We start from the raw sequence: 24350 nt of genomic DNA, 5'->3' as shown, positions 1-24350 counted from the left end.
ATTGGGGGTTTGGTTTTGGGGAAGGGCTATGCTTCAGGGAATGTTGAGTATGGATTTATTGATTAAAGTACTGCAGCATGAAACATTTTGGAGGGAATTTTGGGCATGTGAGCTAGTTTTGTGGCACGCTTAATAATTTAGCTCATTCATGAAACAAAAACAGAGGAAATTTCTGAAACGGTATTGATGCATTAATGTGACAATTTGTGTACTATTTTTTAGAATCGATTTACAAAGAAATTGTACTTAATGAATGTTAATGAATATGGGTGTTGTTACCCACGCAAAAGTCACTACCACAGTGTTGTTGATGGTTGCAAGGTGTTGCTACGATGATATTTAACTTAATGTTAATATTTAAAAAGTTTTAATGTCTTGAGACAGTATGCAGTTGCCAGGGTTCAGGGTGGTTGTTCGGGGATTGGTGTTTATACTGTAGGTTGCTCTAGGAGGTTGTCAAAGATGGTTTTAGGACATTGCTGTGTACCTTGATTGCAGAAGTATTTTTTTCCATTCATGTTTTTCATAGGAATCTTTAAAAGCTATTTGTTAAAGAGTTGTAATCCAAGAACCAAACCAACCAGCTATGAGGTGAATCACAATATTACAAACTTTGATTTGAAGCAATACATACATACATACATACATACATACATTACATTGCATAAAAAAAAATTATAACAATTATACAAATTTGAAATTCAGACAAAAAGACAAAGGTACAAGACTGTGTACTTAACGGTGTGTGTGATGAAAGAGATCTGGTGAAACAGCGTATTTGTGTTTGCAATCTGGAGAGCATCAAAGGTTTCTTTTTACAACGTGTTTTTGCATCGTTAAGCAATGTAGCCAATCACAGACATATCTGTTGATTTCTGTTGATGTCATGACCAATCAGATACATTTAAGTCATAATCCACTCAATATGGCTCAAAACGCAGGAGTTTATTGTTCAATGTGGAGTTTTGAGCGCTCCTTTCATTATAACAAAGTGTATACACATAAGAGATTAATTGTGTAGTGTAGAGAGCTTATATAAGAGAACTGTGTGAGTCCGCTATGAACTGAGTGACAGATTTTAGTGGCTATAAAGGGAGTGATCTTTGTGTGCTTTCTAGGCTATATTGCATAATTCATGCATAATTTTAATAATTTTAAAGTTTTATTTTTCATGCTTCTAAGAGGAACAATGGCCACACACTGCTAATTAATCTGTATATAAAAGTGGGACTCACTGTTGTAATTGCAATGATTGACATAGCGATAACCAATTTTACTGTGATTGCACTATAAACCTGTATTACTGGCACAGAAGTGTATGTTAGGCTAAATTTGGAACGATCTTGTCTCTTATCTGATTAACTGTAATGAAGCAAAACATCTAATGTTAATTTATACAGTGACTCAACTTCCTTTAGTTCAGGAAACCCAAACCCGATGGTAAACCACTTACTTCAAATATAATGCACACAAGATGAAAAGCGCAACAGCCCAACATCTAGTCACCAAATTTAATTAGGCAAAAAGTTTGCTTTAAGAATGAAGATAATGACATTGATGAGTTATGCTGTAAAAAATTGCAAAACGGAAAGAGCAATCTATATTATTACATTATATCTCTTTATATGAAGCATAGACCTTATTTAGTCCATAGAAAGACAAATGTATTGAATCATGGGTAATGTAGTTTCTCACCAGGACCTGCACTGTTAAACATGGTGATTTAAAAATACGATTAAATAATGCAGACTGATGGCTTTAGCAAAAGTGAATACCATTAGTTACAGTAGTAGCTTTACAGCTCACAGTAGGTCTGTCTTTGGTCTGTTTATGAGTTACCGTTAAAAATGAATGTGATTTTTAAGTCTCTGTAATATATTGGTCTCTAGTTTCAGGTCCCTTTTTCAGTGTAAGAATATGGGATTTTTATTTGTTCAAGTTTTATTTGTTGCTTGTTCAAATCACTGACCTTAACAGACACCACTAGTAATTATCTTGAAAACAATATTTAAGTGTCTTATGAGATTTAAATTGTGTTTGCAGGTATACTGCTCTGACATTCAAATTTTCAATTCACATCCGCTCCATTTTCCTTGTGCAGTCTCTGAATAATATGCCAGTCCATAAGCACACACACACACAGTGAATCATTGGTCAAGGGACACCAGACACCATCATAGACAGAGATGTTCTTTGTCAAGAAACAATCCCCAAATCCCCATGTCTCTGTAACTCCTTTGCCTCTCCGTATTGCTTTCTTTCTTTTCCATTATCTCTCCATCACATCTCTCTCATGCATGGTTGACCTTTAGTCGGGCGGTTATCCTCCGCTTCATAAAGACAGAACTCACTCATCTACACAGTTCTGTCTTTTCCTTTCTAATGCTCTGCTTCCTGCTCCTTTTTCCTTCTCAGTATTTATTGTTCTTTTGATGTTTCTATGTATCATATTGTTCTTTTGCATATTGTTCTTGCACCCAGATACAGATGATCAGTGGCGTGAAAGTTGAAGGGAAGTGCAATATGAAGTGTCACATAACATGACAGAGGGCAATGTCAATGTGATTGGCTGATTACCCGTCAATATGACAGGCTATCATCTCAACAAGACCCAGCTTTCATGATCATAAACGGTCCATAAATCGACCTGGGGTTGTATGCTTTCCCATACAAAGACTGCTTACCAAAGTAGTATGATGTATTGTTGGAGAAATTAACTAGTTAGTCATGACTGTTTCCCGAAAATTTAGAAATAAGGTTACATCTCTGTTTTTTGAGCCACGCTGGTTCAACAAAATAGGACTGTTGTTAATGACATCAAATGCAGGAAGTAATTCTGCTAATTAATAATTTGTATTACGTCTTTATGGGTTTAATGCTAATTCTGAGCATTCTCTCAGCATTCTGGGATATTCCCGCTGCTTTCATCTTCTTGGATATGCGGTTAAAAATGTTCAGTTTCTTTCCTTGCATTCCCTCCTACGCACTTAACAGGAGTTTCTTCTCACTTTACAACACATAATACCTCAATTATCTGCCGTTTTTCATAACATGAGAGAGAATAATGGTCCTAACATTAGTAACTGTCAAAAAATTCTCGCTAAGCTTGCACCTCACGCTATATATTTGTCAAACACCAGTTAATATATAGCAGTTCTCTCTCTATTATAAACTAAAACTATAACAATTACATACAACTACAATGATGAATGTAATAGTGTCCACACCAATAAGTGATAACGTCTCGGATACGTATGTAACCCTCGTTCCCTGAAGGAGGGAATGGAGACGTCACGTCGGTGACCGACGAATTGGGATCTTGCTTAGAGAGACCAATCCACTTCGAATGTAAACTAAACGAGTCAATGCACATTGGCATGCAAAAAAAAAGGAGCCAATGCACATTGGCATGCGATGATTGCATCCAGCTGCCGCTGATCACAGCGTGAGCATAAAAAGGCAGCCGGTGCAACACATACCAGGTTTTCGCTGAGGAGCCGAGCCGGTGATCGCTCAGCGGTGGTACAGCAGCCGTGGCGATGGGATGGCCTCTAGATATGGAACCCAGCCCTCTACCGGTTCTCACGGATTCAGCGAGTGAGGGCTCTCAGCGCCTGTGTTCTCACCTCAACCCGTTTGAGATGAGAACACAGGAGGATACCGGCTCCACATGAAGGCTATAGAATCTAGTGAACTTGCCCCTGAAGGGAGTAGTGGGAACCTGTTTACACTCGAAGTGGATTGGTCTCTCTAAGCGAGATCCCAATTCGTCGGTCTCCGACTTGACTCAGAGTGACCGACTGAAAGGGAACATTATGTTCATTGTAAGTGTTCTACTGCAGTTATATTCTCGCAGCAAGCTTTAAAGTAAGGTGTAGTGTATACATCAAAAGCTGTGTGAAGAAATTTACTGTAAAAAGAACTATAGCAACATTAATGGATTTTAGAGATTTAACTTAAATTTACAGTAAAACTCCATAATTGACCATTTGCAAAGAGCTTGATTGACAGGCGATCTGACCAATCATAACTCCGAATCTGCCATCTTGTCTGACAGCTACGACTGGAAGCTAACAATAAATTAAATGTTCTACCTATTAGATTGTGTTTTATTAATGTCTACACCTACCCCATTCCTAAACAATAATGCAAAAACAATAGTAATTATTGTGGTAAAGTGTAACAAAAATTACGCTTTATTGATGTGCGCATGCCCAGTAGCCACAGCTGTATCCCTTCTAGCCTTAACCACAGATCAGACAGGAGAGTAGATTAACTTTGGTGGACTTAAACTTGAAAAAATGGTGTGTTCCGCAGTTGAAATAAAATACTTTCTGATGTTCATCCATGTTCATTTCGTGCTATAAGTGCATAGGAAAAGACGATTGGTTCACGTGACGCTTTAACTGAGGCAATACAGTGATCTGTCATTAAAGAGCCACAAAACGGTATTTATTGTTCGAATTTCTTTAAAAATGACAAAATTTTGAAGGAAAATTGAGGGAAGGCGGGTCTTTGCAAAGGGTCAGTTGTAGCACACAACACTAAAATAATGCCATGAACATTACTAAATAAGACGTAAACCCCTAATGTACTGTACTTATAACAAAAAACTAAGAAAAAACAATTATTTAAATGTAAAACCATCAAATGTGAAGGGTCACACACTGAATTATGGGAATGTCAGTTTTCGTTTTTTTCACTGTAAATTATGACTTGTTCATTTTCACTTCCAAAAAGGTACATTTCACAGTATTTTACTGTAAAATTACATTAAATGTCCCATTATATCTATTACAGCTTTACAGCGTATATAGAAAGGGAATTAATTGTCAATCAATTAACTGCTTTTTGTCATGGCATTTTTACAGTCTTTTATTGTTAAAATTCAAATAATTTTAAAGTGTGGATTCTGATGTGCTTTCAGTGTTTTTATTGTTACTGTTTTATAATTATTGCTATAGTTGAGTGATTTTTTTAAAACTTCATGTTTGTTTGTTTTTTTATTAAAAGTTAAAATTTTTGTTATATTTTATACTTTTATGGTCTTTATTGCAATAGGACAGCATGTAGACAGGAAAGTAGGAGAGAGATACTGTAGGTGGCAGGATCGGGAAAGGTCCATGAGCCGGGACTGGAACTCGGGACACCTGAAGTGCAACAGCGCTATATGTTGGAGCACTTCCCATGAGGCTATTGGCGCTGACTGTAACTTCAGGTTCATAGTTATTGTTTAAGTTTTCGTTCTTGGTGTGACTGGGCCTTTACAGTGTTTGGTCATTTCCAACATAGACACAGTCGTATTTGGAATAATGGCCCTAATAATGTTGTTAATTTACATTGAAGCTGCATTCATAGTGTTACAAATCATCATACTGTACAGCATAACACAGTATGAGCAACAGAAGCGGATAGGCCTGGACAACCACAATCTCCTTTCTAACACATTTTATGGTATAATAGACCGTATGCGTGCATTACTGTAATCATGTATGCCTGTGACAGCAAAAAAAAACCACTCAGACAGGTTATTATTTTTCACAATCACAACTGTTTGATTCTTCAGTGCGAAGGTGACTAGCTGCCTCATAATAGTCTAAAATGAGAGATGGTTGGGAGAAAGTATTTCCTGTAAGCAAGATCTGACTGTGTCATTATGTTTATTGGGAATATACACAGTGACATGCCTTGTCATGCTGGAGAAGAGAGCAGAATATGTAGCGTGTTGTTCACATGCATGCATGTTCTCTGCGGCAAAATGTGATACCACTCACAAAAGGTCAGTGTGAGTAACCTGAGATCACAGCAGAGAAACTCCATCTTTATTATCGACCACAAACGCTTCTGTACATATGTTTTCTCCCTCTCGCCACTAAATCTGTCTCCTGATACACATCTGTCTTTTCTTTTGCATTTCTGTTTTCAGTTCTCTTTTGTTTTCTTTCTTACTTTCAGATCTTTTGCTACGGCTCTTTCCTTTCTTGTTCAAATCCTTTTTTCTTTATCAAGTCTTGTTGCAATAGTGAGCCAGCAAATCTGTATGATCTGTATTGTGTCGACAGAGTCAAACTGAGCCCCTGTAATCATTGAGTTAACCTAGTCTAGGGTAAGTCAGAACTCACTGGCAGGCAGAGAAATCTGATCTTCTATCAGTACTTCCTACTACCTGATTTAATTAAGTGCTAATGCATAAATGCTGTTCAGTGCTGCCCATGATCTTTAGGGCTTTCTGTCAGTTATAAGGACAAGAATATTTCATTTTCTAAGACAGATTACACTGTAAAACTTGATTTTTCTTTGTAAATAAAACTATTGGAGTACCTGGCTTTTCCAAGAAAAAAAAAACAATTCAAAACTTCTTCAAAACATCACATTTAATTCAATGTGTTACTTGCCATTACTTACCACCTATCATTTACTTCCAATTTCTGAATAAAAAATATTTCTATAATACATTTTAAGTGTAGTTAGTGGTATTTAGGCTTCAATACGCAATATATACAAATAAATATATTATTTAATCTTTCTTGAAAAAATCTCTTTTCTTTTTATTTGTTAATAGGATCCCGGCCTTTCGGTATTGCAAAATCTGTATTGTGCCTGAATGTTAACAAGTTAACACTTTACATAAAGATGACATACGTTACTATGTTTTACTTTGTTACTATGGTTACACGCGTTACTATAGTAACAACAGTAAATTATGCATATTTAAAAGTAACTAGCCATAAATGATACACTAACTCTAATCTTAACTCTATAGTAAGTACATGTAGTTAATTAATATTACTTAGTACTTTTTGTGTATAATTAATTACACTGTATCAAAGTCACCTTAAAATAAAGGGTTACACTTTATGTTAAGGTGTTCTTGTTACAGTGAAATTATACATTTAAGTACGGAGTAATATTAATTAACTACATGTACTTATATGGTTAGGGTTAGGATTGGGGTTTAGTTTAGGGTTACTTGCATGTCATTATGCATAATTTATTGTATTATTTATGATAATATAAATTATGTATAATTTATTATAAATCTTATAATAGTAAGTACATGTAACACGTGTAACAAGGGCACCATAAAATAAAGTGTTACCAAATATTTTGCCTGTTTTTTTGAAAGACAATAATTATTTTTATGCCATATTATTTTAAAATGTTATGTTATGACCAATAAATGGCTGACATAAAAATCCATAATATTTTAAGTAAATAAATAAAAAAACACAAAGCTGAAATCAAACATTATCATGTGCATGAGAAATGGATATTTTTTTCGTAACTTGCTAAAAATTACAGTGTTATTAAATTATTAGTGATTTTAAAGGGGTCATATGATGCTGCTAAAAAGAACATTATTCAAAATACATACACAATAAATGATTAAGACCTGATAGTCTGATGTGTGTGTTACATACATGATATGGAGTTATGCATTGAAATGATTAGTTGCTCAAGTCCTTTTAGTGTCATTTAGATGCATATTTACATGGAAATGCAGTTTCTGTGCCATCCTCTGAACATAAGGACATGTTCTGTGAATGTATGAAGACCAGAGGTTAAGAGGTCTCTCATAAGGAATTTCAGTCTGTTCTCTGTGGTCGAGGTGGGGGAAGTCAATTCCAAAGAGCTCGTGATTGTAGTTACTATCACGTGATGGTCATGCGGTCATCTCTTTGACCATTTAATCTTGATTACTTGCCCTAAAATTGACAATCTCCTTGGAATTGTCAATAAGTGTTCTTTTGTTTAAATGCCGTGAGCTACTCAAAGCTGCTAGTTGGTTCAGGCTTGTGGGGCCAAGATCTGATTTACGAACATCCTGTGTCTTGGGTCTCTGTGGAATTTGGCTCCTCATGTTTCAACCATGTTTTGACCAAATCTTAGATTGTCCGATTCGGTTTGATATCCTACACCCCTTTAAATTAGCATTACATGATGGTAAAAGAAATTACAGTAATACTTTATTTTAAGGACCAATTCCCACTATTAACTACTTGCTTTTTAACATGCATATTACTAGCATATTAATAGTTCGTTTATTAGTACTTATAAAGCATGACCATATTTTAGATCCCTTAATCTTACCCCATACCTAAACTTAACAACTACCTAATAAGCAGCAAATTCGCAGCTTAATGAGGCAAAAGTTGTAGTTAATTTTTAGTTAATCATTTGCACTGGTCCCTAAGCTAAAGTGTGACCAAAATGACTGTAAAATAAGAAGACAGCGGGCAACCCCTGAATAATCAGTAACATGTAATGATCGATTTGTCAGGCATTTGTTTTATTCATGATGTTTGATAAATAAATTTGTAGTCAGTTTTGGTTTTAGAATCTTTGATTATCTTCTTGCTTAAAAGTATAACATAATTGTGGCCATAAAAGAGCTGAGCCTGTCCTGCACCTCCAATCCTGGTTAACACAGTCTGTAACCATCAATGCTCATTAACTTCACCAGCCAATGAACTTCCATGCTTGAATGTCAGTGATTTCATCCGGACACACTCTTGCTGCACAATTTAATGGTTGAACCTTGACATTGGGGTTGTAAATGGGAAGATTGTGAGATAAAAGAATAGATGTAAATTGTTCTCAACTGAAAGGATTCTCTTGGAAATTTTGGCTCAAAAAATCTTCGTAAGAAGCTTAAATTCCACACTGGGCATCTTGGAATTTCAATGATGTAAATCCAGCCACAATCACAGCTATATCCCAGAAGGAGAGCAGGACAAAACCACTGGCTAAAAATTTCAGAAATTCATTAGGCAGAAACTGGCTTCATATGGGGTGACACAAGCTCAGGCACACGCCGGATCATCACCCCGAACCCTCACATCAGGGCAAAGCGTTACGTTACCCCAGAAAACAGCTCATCGCTCCATCCACTAATGTCATAGGGCACATGCCAGACAAGTGCAGACAGCTGGGGTATGAGCAGTTGTCATGAATGGACACACTTCATTGTCGTAGGATGGGGAGAGTGGGGCAAACAGAGGGAGAGACTGATTAGTTCTGTCCAGTACAGACAGGCGTCTCAGTTTCAAGGCATACATTGTACTCGGCAGAAAGAGAGGTCAAAGTTAAAGAGTCAATATGGGTGATGATAAATCTTTAGGTTTGGATGGGAGGGATATTGACCAATAAAGCTCTTTTATGTGCTTCCACACATTCACTGTTGAAAAAAGCCCTCCACTGTCTCATGGCCACTTACAAATAATCAATCACAAGAAAATTGAACTATGAAGTTTCATTTTTAAAGTTTTAAGTCTTGAGGTCATAATACCTCATAATTCTATCAAAAAAGTATACAAAATGTATTTAAATGATTCATTTTTTTACAAATATTCTTAATGTCTTGCTTTAGGTTAGTCAAGTTTTTTATTTGTTTTCCCTTAGATTTCAATTCTAAAATTGTAACATTTTTTTAAGACAATTAAGCCTATTTCCACAATGCAAAAATTGACATTACAGTAATGTGAGAAATTTCTGTACATTATACATCATGTTTTACTTGTGGTATTGCCTTTATACTTATTCAAAATAATTGTATTACAGTAATGTGAATCAAATGATAATCACCTTCAACAGTGTTATTAAATTATTTGTGTTTTTACAGATTAATTTAAAGTGAGATGATGGCAAGTGAAATCACTGACAAGAAAGAAACATTACAGCAGGCGAACCATAATATAAAATATTCACTGATTTTTCTTGTTTTAAATGTATAATGTTAAAACTGTAACTGTATAAATTATAATTTATTGAAATTATAATTTTTTGTGAATTAATTTTTATTCTCTTGCATCAGTTTATTAGTTTTTTTTCTTTTTTTTTCTTTACCGTTGATTTAAATTCTAAAGTTCTGATATTATTTATACATTGTCATTACAATAAAGAACAAGTCATTACTATAATGTTCATATTTACATAAAAAATCATATTCACTATGTATATTATATTATTCATCATGATAGCATTTGTGGTGTTGCATTTATACTGATTCTAAGAATTGTACACCAGTAATGAGATTAATGAGAATCGTCAAAAAATACAAAATAAAAGTACAACATCCTGATGTTATAAAAACAGTAACAAGGCTTTGGTTTCTTTTCCAAAATATTGTTTATTTTAATTGCGGGTGAAATGTGACCTGTGACATGAAATGTGACAGATTCTCCCGGGTATGGTGAGATTGATGGGGCTCTTTGACACAGCACACACCAACACAACTTCATGCTTTTTAATGAAATTACACGCCATTTTCATGCTGCCTGTTCCCACACGACTAATTTCCCATTAGAGCAGGAGAAACACAACTAATGTCTCAAATCTGAATCTGATCTAGGTTTTTTCACACTTTTCAAGGGTCTAAGTGCAATTTGCTGGATTTTTGGATCAAATGTGAACACTCCAAATGATCTCAGACCCTTATAAACTTGTGAACTTTGTTCACTGCATTGCATTGTGTTGTGTTTTAGGGTTCAAGTAAACCTTAACTTGTCCATAAACTGAACGGAAAATGTTCTGGCAGAAAACTGCCAGTACCTTTTCTGATTGGTGGCAGTTAGGGGTTTTACAGTGGAAGTGAATGGGGCCAAAGTGTGGTGGGTTTAAGTCAGCCATCTTGCATATTGCTGTACCCACATCACACAGCACTGAAGTGGACTTGTTCCAAAAAGCAACAGTAAGTGGATTAAAAGAGGCCTGAAACCATATTAGTGCTTAAACGGACCAAAAAAGGATCTAAGTCCTCTTTCGGGGGAAGGGACAGTGTGAACATAAAGATATCTGGGTCCTTTTTCACTTGGTTCACTGCTTGCTCCACTTCAAGTTTGGTTCTTTTAAAAAGGACCCAGGTGTGAAAACACCCTTAGATCATTTTATCAATTAATCTGGTAAGTTCCTGATACATAAGAACATTCTTTATCTGAAACAGACACCTCACTTCTTTGTTGCAGAGAACACCGCATTTTATTTACTTTCTTCTGGAGATTTCCATGTTGATAGAACCCAGAATGAACTGAAATCAGTAGCCACCCATGACCTATGACCTCTCACCTTCACGTTAAGACCCCAGCAAATGGTCAGATGGGGTCAGAGAAAATCTTACGTTGATCATTAACAGATAAACATCACTTACACAAACGCATGTCTCGGCTGTCATGTACAAACTGACCCAAACCAGAATATCACTGTTTAATATTTGCTGATTAGCTATTGACAATGGTAATAATAATCTTTGTTTAAGACAATTATGTGTCAAAGACAATCCAGAAACATGCATATTCAAACAAATTAGAAATAACTGAACTGAAGTGGTGTGAGATTTTGCCAAGTTTAGATTTTTGCTAAGTTTATGGGTTATACTTAAGTTTATGGATTTTAAGAAACCTTGCCCTGTAAGTTTGAAGTAATAAATCTTAGTGAGGAACGAGTTTGGAGGATGATTTTGTACTAATATGTTAATGTCTCAAATTGTGTGGAACTGTTGTATTATTTTCCTAAGTGATAAGATTAGCAATTTTTCATTTTACAGATGCAGTCTATTTCTATACACACTCATTGCACAGAATGCTTAAAATTCATTACATCATATATTGTCTGTGTAATGCCATAATGAGAATACATTAAGAAAGTACATTGAAAATCCATTTATGGACCCTGCTGCACTTAGTATGGTTTCCTTTGATAGCAGAACTTGGGCTGTGTACAAAGCCTCTTTCTCTGATCCTCTTCTGAAACCGTGTTTGTGGCCAGACACAGAACAAAGCCTGTAATGTTGACTGCAGATCTTTGAATGTGATCCTTTGCTCAAGATACTGTTAATTTTATTCACAGCTAAGTTCAGCTCAGTAATAAGATGGCAAATATTAAGCTTCCGGCTATGCCAAGAGCATCTGACATTATACAGAGAGTTCAGTGAGCTGGGCACACAAAAAGTTGAAGTGTTTTGGGCTTTCTCAGTTTTAAATCATACTGCTTTTCTGTTTGTCATACCACATACCACATCTACACACAAACACAACAGTGAACTGAGAATGACACAATGATCATTAGCAAATCTCATTCATTAATGTATCCAGCACGTGCAGTCATAGGCTGAACTGTCTTATAAATTGTTAATTATTTATTTATATATATTTTTTATTTTTATTTTTTTGCCATAGTTTTCTTTTTGTTTTTGACATAAATATCCTTTATATAAGTATTTTTATGTTTTATGATTTGAGTCAGTCTTATTTAATTTTAACTTTTAACAAAATTAAATATGAACACTATTGGTCAAAAGTTTGGAATAATTACACATTATTTTACGCTTTTGCAAGAAGTCTCTTATGCACACCAAGGCTGAAATTATCTGATTTAAAAGAACTGTTTTCTATTTGAATATATTTTAAAATGTGCTTTATTCCTGTGATGGCAAAGCTGAATTTTCAGCAGCCATTATTCCAGTCTTCAGTGTCACATGAAAATGGTTGTGATACATAATATTGATGTGATAATTGTTACATTTTTTTCTTCAGGATTGATTGATGAATAGAAAGTTCTAAAGAACAGCGTTTATTTGAAATAGATATTTTTTGTAATATTATAAGTGTCTTTATTGTCACTTTTGATCAATTTAATGCACCCTTGATGAATAATAGTAATTTCTTACAAAAAAAAACATACTATAAACTTTTGAATGGTAGATTACCTGGTTTTTAACATTGATGAAGATGTAACAGTATTTCACAGTTACTGTTTTTACTGTATATTAAAAAAAATAAATGCAGCCTTGGTGAGCATAAGAGACTTCTATCAAAAACAGTAAAAATCATAAACAGTTAGTAAATACAACTATAACTATGAAAAAGTATTAAACATATAAAGATGTATCAAGATAAATACAGCATGTGAAATCTTTTTTTGTTTTGACACAAGCTCCTGAAATACCAAATATTGAATATACAACAGAGTTTTAGAAGCACTGGTGCTGTGAATTCTTTACAGACATGGAGAACATTTATGATAATGCATTAAGTAAAGGAAGTGAAAAATCAATTGTCATCAATACAGCATGTAAAATGGTGGTAGAAAGTTACTGACCACCTAGAAATGCCTTAGCAACCACCCAGAACCCCTAGCAACCACTCAGCAACACACACAAAAAATAAATAAATAAATAAATAAAAACCCACCTATTTACAACTTCTATTTGATTTTTATACTCGATTCTCTTACCTTGGCAGACAGCATCACTGAAAGGCGTGCAGCTTTTCAACTCCATCTCAGGCTGATCACAGACGGTGCAGGGCATGCAGGGGTCAAAAGAGGTCTCCTGATCTGAAAACGTGTCATCCACGCACTCCTCGCACACCGTGTCACGGTCAAAATTACAGCGCATCAGCACACCCTGGCCCACAGGGCACACCGTGCAGGCCTCACAGCGGCTCGTCACTTTGCTGAAGAAGAACCCATAGTCGCAGACACACACCGCGTCGTTGGCATCAGTGCAGGGCGTCAGCATGCGTGTGAGTTCAGAACATGGTGTACACGGCTGGCACTGCTCCGTGTGGCTGAAGTTCTCTGAGAATGTCTCGCCTGAAGACAGAAGGAGAAAAGATCATAGTATATTAATGATACTAAAATAGTTCATGTCAACCCTGTTATATACACAAGTGTAAAAAATATACAGTGATGGCCAAAATTAAAAATCAAATAAAAAATGTATTCTTTTGTGAGTATCAGATATAAAACATCAGTTTTGAGGAACATTTATTTGTTCATCTCTCTATCATCATTGTATTGCATTGAATGACATGAAGAAACAGAACAAACTGAGACAGACTAAATCCAGAAGAACTGTGGCAACATCTTCAAGATGCTTCAAGAAGTTATGGTTGATGTGCCTAACTGGATGATAAGATTGGGATGAAGTGATGGGTTTGTTGAAACCACAAGCAGTTCTGTCTTGGCAAGGTTGAGTTGAAGGTGATGATCCTTCATCCAGCCAGAAATTGTCTGTTAGACATGCTGAGATGCGAGCAGCTATCGTCGGATCATCAGGATGGAATGAGAGAGTTGAGTGTCATCAGTAGCAGTGATATGAAAAGCCATGTTTCTGAATGACAGAACCTAGTGATGCCTAGTGTAGACAGAGAAGAGAAGTGGTCCAAGAACTGAGCCCTGAGGCACCCCAGTAGCTAGATGTTGCAACTTGGACACCTCACCCCTCCAAGATACCTTGAAGTACCTATCTGAGAGGTAAGACTCAAACCATTGGAGCGTGGTTCCTGAGATGCCCTTTGCCAATAGGGTTGACAGGAGGATCTGATGGTTAACCGTGTCAAAAGCAGCGGACAGAATCAGCAAGATAAGTATTGAATATTTGGAAGCCGCTCTTGCCAGTCTTAGGACTTCAACAAATGAGAGCAAGGCAGTCTCGGTTGAATGTCCACTTCTAAAGCCAGACTGGTTGCTGTCCAGGAGGTTTTTCTGTGTGACATAGGCAGAGACTTGGCTGAACACAACTCGTTCAAGTGTTTTTGTAATGAAAGGAGGAAGGGGAACCGGTCTGTAGTTCTCTAAAAGAGCTGGGTTAAGAGTGGGTAGTAGTGGGGTTATACGAGCGTGTTTAAATGCTGAGGGAAAAACACCAGTGTGAAGGGATGTGTTAATGATGTAAGTGAGTGCAGGAACCAAGGCAGGAGAAATAGCTTGAAAGATATGAGATGGAATAGGATCAAGTGGACAAGTAGTAGGATGATTGGAAAGGATGTTTGGAGACTTCTTTTTCAGAAAGTGGAAAGAAGGATGTGAATGAGTGTATGATTGCTGGTAAGATGTGCTTGACATCACTTACATTAGCTTTGTAAATATCAATATTTCAACTCATGGGAAATTATAGGATAAAAATTACATTTATCAGTTATGATATTTATAGGCTCAGATGTTATTAGCCAAATTTGCATTCACCTTCAACCCCATTACAATCAGCAGCAAAATATTTTGTGGTTAAAAGATTTGGAAGATAAATATTTTTTTCAAAATATGATGTGTGATTGATTATGAAACCAATATTACATTTTATAAATTCCAAAACTACTCTGAAAGGGTTAAATACCGTTTAGGGTTTGGCCAGTAATAATGTAATAATATTGGTACCTTGCATGGATGCATGCAGCCACAACTATAGAATTGAGGGGGGAAAACCATACATGTTGATTGCTAATCTGAATATTAGTGGCCTCCAATATCTATGGCAGTTATGGACCTAGCAGTTTGGAGCCGAGCTGGAAAAATATGATTTCTAAATCTGCTTTCTGAAATACTAAATGGTGCCATTTCATAGAATGACACAGCTTCCTGAAAATGGGCCATATTAAAAAATACTTTCTTAGTTTTAGGAAAAAGGGTAAAACAAAGTCATGAGTCATATTTGACCACGTGTATTCTCATAGATATCTAGAATCTACAGGAAGCTATAATAAATTAGGATGTCAGTATTGCAAAGAGTGGAGAGCAAATATCTAATGCTGCATTCTTATGGTATTGTATTCCCATCCTCCATCCTATTCAGATATATTAGTGGATAGAAGTCTAGCTATCACTAAATTATTCAGGAAGCTATTTTGTCCGTGTATATGTGTGTGTGTTTGTGAGACAGCACAACTCTTGTGGCTAGCCCCTCTTTAGGGCACATCGCCTCAGTGTCCCAAACCATATCAAGTGTTTCAGTATATGCCAGAGGCAGGATATTCATGGAAGCAGTGACCAGAGAAAGATAACACGCTAATGCCATAGTTCTCTTTACATCTACCCATCAGAGGATGAAACGCTATTGTGTCTTTGTGCTGGACAAATAGAGTTGCACATTATGGGTTCCCCTGTGTGCTGGAGCTGCTAATGGCCCTAATGATAACGGGGTAATGTGGTGGCTTCTGGGGGACAGTTATTGGGGCTTTATTTAGGAGACTGTGATGGGTAGTCTGTGCATTTCCTGCAGATGAAATCCTGTCCACTCAGTCTTTCTCCCTCTGAGTCTACTCTTCTCCTGATCTCTACCCTTTGAGATCCATTAGCATAATGCCATCAATATCCATCAATAATGCATGTCTATGCATTATGACAGACGGCCAATGTCTGGGGGTGTTCTCAACCGTACAAGTCATGGAGTTTATGTGTCAATTAACATTAGGACTATAAAGTGCTGAGGTAACATTCTGTCAATACCTTCTGTTTACCAGTTCCAAAAAAAGGACACCAACCCTGCAGTACATAATTCACTGTTTTAGTATGAACTGCTAGAGAACTAAGTAACAAATACGGCTGATAATACTCATGTCTTCAGATTCAAAACAACAGATATGAGACAGAACACATATAGTGTTCAGCTGATGTGGGCTATTAATGGCTGATGCGATACAGATATTTGAAGACATTGGCAAATGGCCAGTATAAAGCCAAAATATAAATGATTAGCTTAAAGAGCTGTTTGTACTTGATCTCACCCATAAAATTAGTTTTGTTGGTTATAACCGGATGTGTTTAGATTGATTCTGTAATTTTAAATATTTTTGACTGGAATAAAACCAGTTAATTTAGACGTTACCATGCAAAACTTCTGAATTAACTTGTACACAATATTTACTCAAAATTTACTATAAACATTTGAAAAATTGCATCACTCATGAAAAAGGCAGTTGGTAGACTTTGGAACTGACACTGGATGCAATGAAAACTTATGTAAACTGAGCACAGTTATTGACCAATGCCAATAATGGCCAAATATGACCTGACATCAGCCTGGCTGACATATTGGATTAATAATGAAAGTTGACATGTCCTGAGGTGACATGATATTCTTCATTTAAAAATATTGATTATTAATATAACATATTATATTATTATGCAAGCAGCTTGTATGAACTTATATTCATTGAGATCATTTTTGTACTTTCATTAAATGGATGTGTTAATGCGCCAAATTTACTGTTCAGCGAATAGAAACAATAGCTTCATTCATTGCAAGATCTAGAAATTACTATGATGTGATATAAACAAACTCAAAGTTTAACATTTAAAAAAGTGTGTTCAGATTAGAATTCATATAGTTACCAACCATGTACAACTTTAACATTTACTCCTTCACCAAGCTAGCTTTTTCAATTCAGCTGACCAGTATCAGCACACCTATAACCCAAACTACCTAAACCTTTAGTAGAAGTACACTTTAACATACTTAGAAAATGAGTACTTGCTATATACTATACTTTAAGAGAATATACTCAAATGCAAACTCAACATAATGTTTTTGGACACTGAATTGCAAGTTATTCGCAATTAAATAAAAATGTATTACAGTTTAAATTTATATTAAATGCAGTTAGTTACATTATTTGAGATTGTTGAGTGTTTATATTTACACATTTCTAAATATTACGTTGCAATTTAGTAAATTTTATTTATATGACCTTTTAACGTAATATTGTATAACACACTACAGTTAAGCTTATAATCAAGTACTTCAGTCAGCACATCAAAATAAGTGCACTTCTTTAAAGAATGACAAAAGATTATTAAAATACTATGATTTAAAATATACTGTAACGTAAAACGTTTAATTTGACATGACATTAATTTTAAAAGTGTACTTAAGTGTGTTAAGAAACATATTCATGAAAGTGTAGTACTCTAAGTACACTTAAGTGGCCCTTTATTTCAGTAATATTATATTATCTGCAAGTACAAGTACTTTTAAGATTTGAAGTACTCTTAAGTGTATATTCAGCACAATTAAGTAAACTTCTTTTTCACAAGTGTACCCAAAATATACTTTAATCTTAAATGTCTTATCTTATTAAACTAAACTATGATAGTGTTTACCTTTTACGCTGTAAAATCATTGTATCAGAGCATTAGACACTGAATGATCAATACAAGTTTGCTAAGTACTGAAGCTAAAGAGTCATGAATTCATCTACAGTCCAATGATGGGAGCCTGTAGTGACAACTGCAAGTAAACATTAGGCAAATGAAGGTAAACTTCACAATCTCCCTGCGGGCTACAGGCGGTAGCTAACGTTAACCGGTAGATATCTGGGTGGAGTCATCCGCTGTACACACTCACCTATAAACACTGTAAATACTGTTATTGTGCTGTTGTGCTGATAGTTATATCCCAAAATCACATCATTGGTTAAGCCAACGTTGCTGTTTTGGGCTTGTCAGGACACTTAATTTTCTTCCCCCCTTTGATAGAGGAGGTCAATTGTGGAGTTGACTGGTGAATATACACACCTGGTTCTTTGACATTACAAAGCGCTTATGTGTCAGGAATTAATATGAGCCAGTTAACTTAAATTATCACTTCTTAAACAGCTGTTTTCATTCCAGTACCATCCCAAATGCTACTTTTACATGTCAACACTTTATCGCTGAAGTGCTGTCAAGCATAAGTCACAAACACATTTGGTGACTTATGAGGCTGTGAAAGGAACAGTTTGGGGTTTTCAGCATGTAATGGTTAAGTTGATTGATGAGGAACGCAGATCCCAGCACAGGCCCTTAGGGAAGGCCTGACGAAGAGATGGGAATTACAGAAGGAAGAATGTTTGGGGTTGTAGTGAATGACAGGAGGTCTTAGTGGACATGCCTTTCTGTGACCTTCACCCAAGGCTACTAAATATTAACAAAAAACTAATATGCACAGAACTCAAGAGTAGGTCATTTTAAGTTATCTGTTTGTGTGATTAATATGTTGAATGTACATTTATACAATATCATTCTATATGAAAAAATTCACAAATGAAATCTCTTTAATATCTCCTAGACATCAGTAGATGCACAGCAAGTAGAGATTTTCCTGAAGTCTCCTACTCCTGAGAAAAAGACCTCAGTAGCCTCAATTGTCTCTCCTCTAGAGTATCTCAATAATTTCTCAAAATGTTCTCATTCTCATTTCAGACCAGATGATCTGAGTTATGCTATCCATAATAATTTTATAGCTCTATACTCTTAATGTATGTCAACAAGTGGCATTAGTGTCTGTTCTTATTTCTCCTAATGCATTTTAGAAGAAACATTCAACATTCATACAGCAGTCCAAAGGTCTGATTGCATTCCATTTTTTTATTCAAATTTAATACAGCATTTACAAAAATATAATCAGCATCACAATTTGTGTGAAAAGTTTCATTTAAAAAAAAAACAAGAATTGCAGAATGTCCAGAGAGCCGCATGATAAATGTGCCAAATTAGATACGTCTTTTTATATTGTCTTTTTGACATAACTTTAAAATGTGTCAAAACACTATATATTTCTGTTTATGTAAAAATATTTTACGTATGATTATGCAAAACATGTTTAAATGAAAAAAATAAATTCTGAATTGTTATTTGACTTTTGGGCCTAATTTTGGGCCTTTTACTACATTGTAGTTATCCATACATAAATGAAACAAGACTCTGAGCTATGAAAGATCTATTAATGTCAGACCCCTGGACTGTTTGTGTGTGTTTTTCTCCCCATGTGCTCCATGACCTAGTTTTCTCCCTTGTTTGATTGTGTTCATTCAGTTCAGGAGTGTCTCATCATCTTCCCTCGTTTAGTCTTGTATTTAAAGTGTTGTCCGTTCTTTTGTCCGGTGTCATCGATGGTATGTGCTACATGGGTGTTCCTGCCTGCCCTGTGTTACCCCCTGTTTGGATCATTAAAGACTGTTATTCGTGACTCTCCTTCGTCTCTGCGCTCCTTCGCTCCTACACAGTAGTCACCATGACAGAACACCGGACCTACAAAATAGTTTATTTGCGTGTTTCCCCTCCGTTTGTTTTCCGAGTTTTGCACAGTGTTTTGTTTTTTCCCTATGGATCCCCTTGCCGCTTTGTTCGTCTCCCTAGCCCGTAAGGACCTGCCCCTCTTGGAGTATGTGGTTGAGATCAGCCAGCTCGCCGTTTTAACGGCATTCGACGACGCTGCGCTGAACTCACTGTTCTGGATCGGGGCAAATTACCATTGCCCTGTTGACCTCCCAGACACCACTGGACTGAACTGGAGGGAGACGATCATCCGGTGTCTGGAGAGTGTCCGGCCCCGATCCAGAGCACAGCCAGACCCAGAGCCCAGCCCCCCATCACCCCGCTGCGCGGAGCGCAAGCCCGAGCCCACCAATGATGGAGATCTCGCCGCGACCGACGAGTCATCGCCGCACAGAGCGACACAGCTGAGGATCGCCACGGAGCCGGAGCTGTTAGTGATGTCAGACCAGGTGCAAGAGCCGGCCACAACACCCGCCACGAGGGAAAAAGCTGTGGACAGCGAGAGCACGGAGAGGAGCTCCGCCCACTGCACCATGGCTGAGGGTGAGCTTATTGTGTATCTGGGACTGCTGGACTTTGAAGGGGACTTAATAGACTGGGAGGCAGATATATATGCGGATATGCCCATTCTCCTCCCACCTTCCTCGGACTTACCAGTCTGCCCTGAACTGTCTGCCAGCCCTGTCGTTCCCCTGTCTGACACGCTCCCAGTGCTGGGAGTTGCGATTTGGTGTGTGTGGGCAGCGCACACCAGCCCTGAGAGCCCAGAGGCTCAGAAATGCCCACCCAACCTCCCGCTCCTGCCCTCCTCCACCGCTGTCGTCTGGCAGCCCCTCTGCTCACCCTCAGCCCACCATATGTTCGGTGCGAGCGCTGCCAGTCTCCATCGTCGGCGGGGCTGGAGAATCCCTTGCCTCCGTCTCGTCCCTCTGGCTCTGTCAGGCTCATCCTTCCCTTCGGCTCCTACCCTGGCTCCTCCTGTCTCCTCCCTGGCTCCTCCCTCCATCTGGTCCACCCTGGCTCCTCCTGTCTCCTCCCTGGCTCCTCCCTCCGTCGTCTCCACCCTGGACTCTGTTTGCCGTCCTCCTCCCGAGTGTCCGTCCTCCACCCGAACCTCCTCCTGAGTTCCCCTCCATCCCTCCCTTTGTTGTTCCTGTGGCGCGAGGACGCGCCTTCTGGGAGGGGGGCGAACTGTCACACCCCTGGACTGTTTGTGTGTGTTCATTCGGTTCAGGTGTGTCTCGTCATCTTCCCTCGTTTAGTCTTGTATTTAAAGTGTTGTCCGTTCCTTTGTCCGGGTTTGTCATCGATGCTACGTGTGTGTTCCTGCCTGCCCTGTGTTACCCCCTGTTTGGATCATTAAGGACTGTTATTCGTGACTCTCCTTCGTCTCTGCGCTCCTTCGCTCCTACTCAGTAGTCACCGTGACAATTAAATTATGACTATATTTAACACATTTAGGTACACTTTTAAAAAGTGCACTTTATAATATATCGAATTAAATTACCTTAAGAGTTTTTATGCTTTAATAATCTTTTGTCATACTTTAAAGAAAGTTGTGTTGTGTTGTGTTGTGTTGACTTACGTAGTAAAGCACATATAAAGATTTTGGATTTAATTGTAGTGTGTTATTTAATATTACACATACACACATATAATTTATTATATTTAATTTTTTATAATTATTAATTTATTTATTTATTTTGTTGTTTAAGGGAGCATGAAACTCTACATAAATACTGTATGTACTAAAGGATGACTATTTTTGGTCACATTTCTGGTTACTTGTCCTCTATTTCCATTTATCTCTCTTCTCCTATCTTGTCTTGTTCAGCTGGGTCATGCAAGCAGACATGGGGGAGATGGTGGGATTCTTGGAAGTGGTGGGATTCTGGCAGGCTCTGGCCTAAGAGTTGGCGCAGAACCAGCCTCTGTAAATAAAAAAATCTAATCCCCAAACCTTGGTACAAACACTCTGTTACGTGACCCTGCCAGTACAACAAGTGCATGTACCACTGGATTTTGCCTTAATTAATCTCACTTAGAGCTCACTGAAAACACTCAGATTGGTATCTAAGCTCTCCAGACAATGTTTTGTCAATCTCATTTCCTAAAAGCATTTCCCCTTCAGCTACTAATTACTGTTCACAGCTCAAAAGCCCTCGGCCTCCCCACAAGTGAGAGTTCAGCACAGGAAATGGCATTTTAAATAAGGCAGCTGCTTCATTTTAGCAACGCCGCGGCCAACATCTCTGTGGATACTCACTGTCAAGACACGGTTCACACACTGTCTGTGTCGCTCCGCAGGGCTTCACCATCCCTTCCCCGGGTTGGCATTGTTTGCAGCACTCCCCACTGGTGGTGAACGCCCCTGAAGGACATGAATTCTGTGTAGACAAGACTTTGCCCTACAGAGATAAAGAGGGGAAAATTAGAAGCATGAAACAAAAATTTAACATGAACGAATCATCCATGTATTTAAAAATCTATTTCATTTTTTTAAATATATACACTGATGTACGTCACAATATGGGATTAAAGATCTCCCACTACTTCCATTTCAGAGTTTGAGCAAATACAGAAATACAAAATAATATTTCATCAAATAAACACATTTCAAATCTATTCATACTAATGATGTCACTTGCACTTGTTTCCAAATTTTCATCCAATGAAATGCTGTCTACAATAAAGATGTCCCTCTTACCAGAGGTACAGTCACATTTACCTTTGTATGGCCAAATTCAGTGAACATGAATTACACATTGGATTCTTGTTTGTTAATCTTTTAAGTTTTTCTAATGAATATTAACTTAATATCTCGCAGCTGTAAATTTATTCATACAATTGCAACTTTGTGACTTTATATCCCATAATGTGACTATATCTTGCAATTGTGACTTTTTGTCTCACAACGGCAACTTTATATCTCAAAGTGTGACTTCCTTTGAAGTAAATTTTATTTACTTTCATTTATTTATTTATTTTACTTTTTCAGTGATACAGTTACTACATTATCAAGTTTGTTGAACTTTTAACACACAGTTTGCTGGGTTTACCAATATAAAGCTGCTTAGTTTGGAAGCGACCACTGAGCAAGCGGTGCTTTATGAATTGCTACGCTATTGACAATAGACAATAGATCTACTTTGCCCATGAAATCTCACCGAAGTTTTACTAAAGTGACTGTGCCTTAATACTGTACCACCAGCCTCTGACCACCAGTAACGCATTACATTGCTGTAACTTAAACTAAAGTTTATTGGCTAATTATTAAAAGGGAAAATTTAAAAATTAGCCAATATTTGGCATCTAAAAAAAATTAGTTGCTGCTGATGGCACAGAAATTACTTCAGCTTTAAATGTTAAAACTAGTGTAGATACTGGTAGAAGTTAGCATTGTGAGCTGACATAATATTACAGCTTTACAAGTTGAAAGAAATAAAGCAATTAAACCATATTTAGGGAAACATTTTGAAAAAGCCTGCAGATGTAGATATAGACGTGAAACCATTGACCGTTCAGACTTTTCTCACTCCCATGTCTTTGCTTTGGTTGAGTCTGTCTCCAGGGTATGCAATCCCAGAAACTGACAACTTCCCACACAGACTCAGAGCCAAAAATACTATTTGTGTAACAAGACTTGTTACATTATTTAGTCCTGATAATGTCTGATGATGCCTATCAACAGCATTGCTTTGGAGAGAATCAGAGAGCTTCAAAAAGAAATAAATGCGTTTTACCAGACTGTATCCGCATATACAGTAAATCTTCATGGTATGTTTAACCTAAATTCAACTCTCTGACAGCAGCCTTTCATTTGAACATCTATCTAACTGAAAGACTGACAGGTACAGCCTAAACATGGCAGATGAACAGGGCATTCTGTGTTTCACCACATGCCTCTTGTCCAATGATTTTTATTTACGTTCACAAGGTAAAATAACAAATAATTTATGATGCCTATAAGGCATTCTTGGAAGTCCTGTACTCAAATGTAAAAATCACTATGACAACATGATGTACATTTGATTTTAGGTGAAATAAAATTGGCATAAAAAATTAATTTTTCTTACAGATAAATATAGGAAGTACAGCAAAATAAAAGAATGCGCATTGGGGCCTCATTCATAAAATGTGAGCAGAATACATTTCTGTGCTAATCGTACATAAAATTGCACTTATGTAAAAGCTTGTTTCTGTCTCAGACTGTCTCTTCTGTCTCTTGAGTAAAAAAAGAAAACAAAGGTAATTGCAACTTTATATCTTGTAATTTTAACTTAAATTCTCAGAATTGCAACTTTGTATCTCCCGAATGCAATTTCTGTTTCTCATAATTGTTACTTAATATTTTGCAACTATAACTTTACATCACACAATTGCAACTTTTTCAGATTTAAGTCATTCTTAAAAGCACTTAAATTAAAAAAAAATAGCACCTACGACATGATTGTGTTGTGATTTTGGCTGAAATAAAATGTATTTAAAATTTTTCTATTTCTTTTTCTTACTTTACTACTGTGCAAAAAAAAAAAAAAAAG

The 24350-nt window shown here is 36.8% G+C and overlaps 1 protein-coding gene across 2 annotated transcripts in view; it reads right to left on the bottom strand.

Annotated features, from left to right (window-relative positions):
* ngfrb (nerve growth factor receptor b) overlaps positions 1-24350 on the bottom strand; it is a 36565-nt gene that overhangs the window by 6129 nt on the left and 6086 nt on the right. For both annotated transcript variants that reach the window (XM_016481112.1, XM_016481113.1), the window contains exons 2-3: positions 22076-22217; positions 13231-13590 (exon numbers count right to left, since the gene is read on the bottom strand). In XM_016481112.1, the coding sequence (XP_016336598.1) occupies positions 13231-13590; positions 22076-22217 (502 nt within the window). The remainder of the gene's footprint in view (positions 1-13230; positions 13591-22075; positions 22218-24350) is intronic.

Source organism: Sinocyclocheilus anshuiensis, unplaced genomic scaffold (genome assembly GCF_001515605.1).
Source record: "Sinocyclocheilus anshuiensis isolate Anshui unplaced genomic scaffold, SAMN03320099.WGS_v1.1 scaffold537, whole genome shotgun sequence".
In the NCBI taxonomy this organism is placed as follows: domain Eukaryota; kingdom Metazoa; phylum Chordata; class Actinopteri; order Cypriniformes; family Cyprinidae; genus Sinocyclocheilus; species Sinocyclocheilus anshuiensis.
Note: the sequence above shows the minus strand (reverse complement) of the source record. Positions and strands in the feature narration are given on the sequence as shown.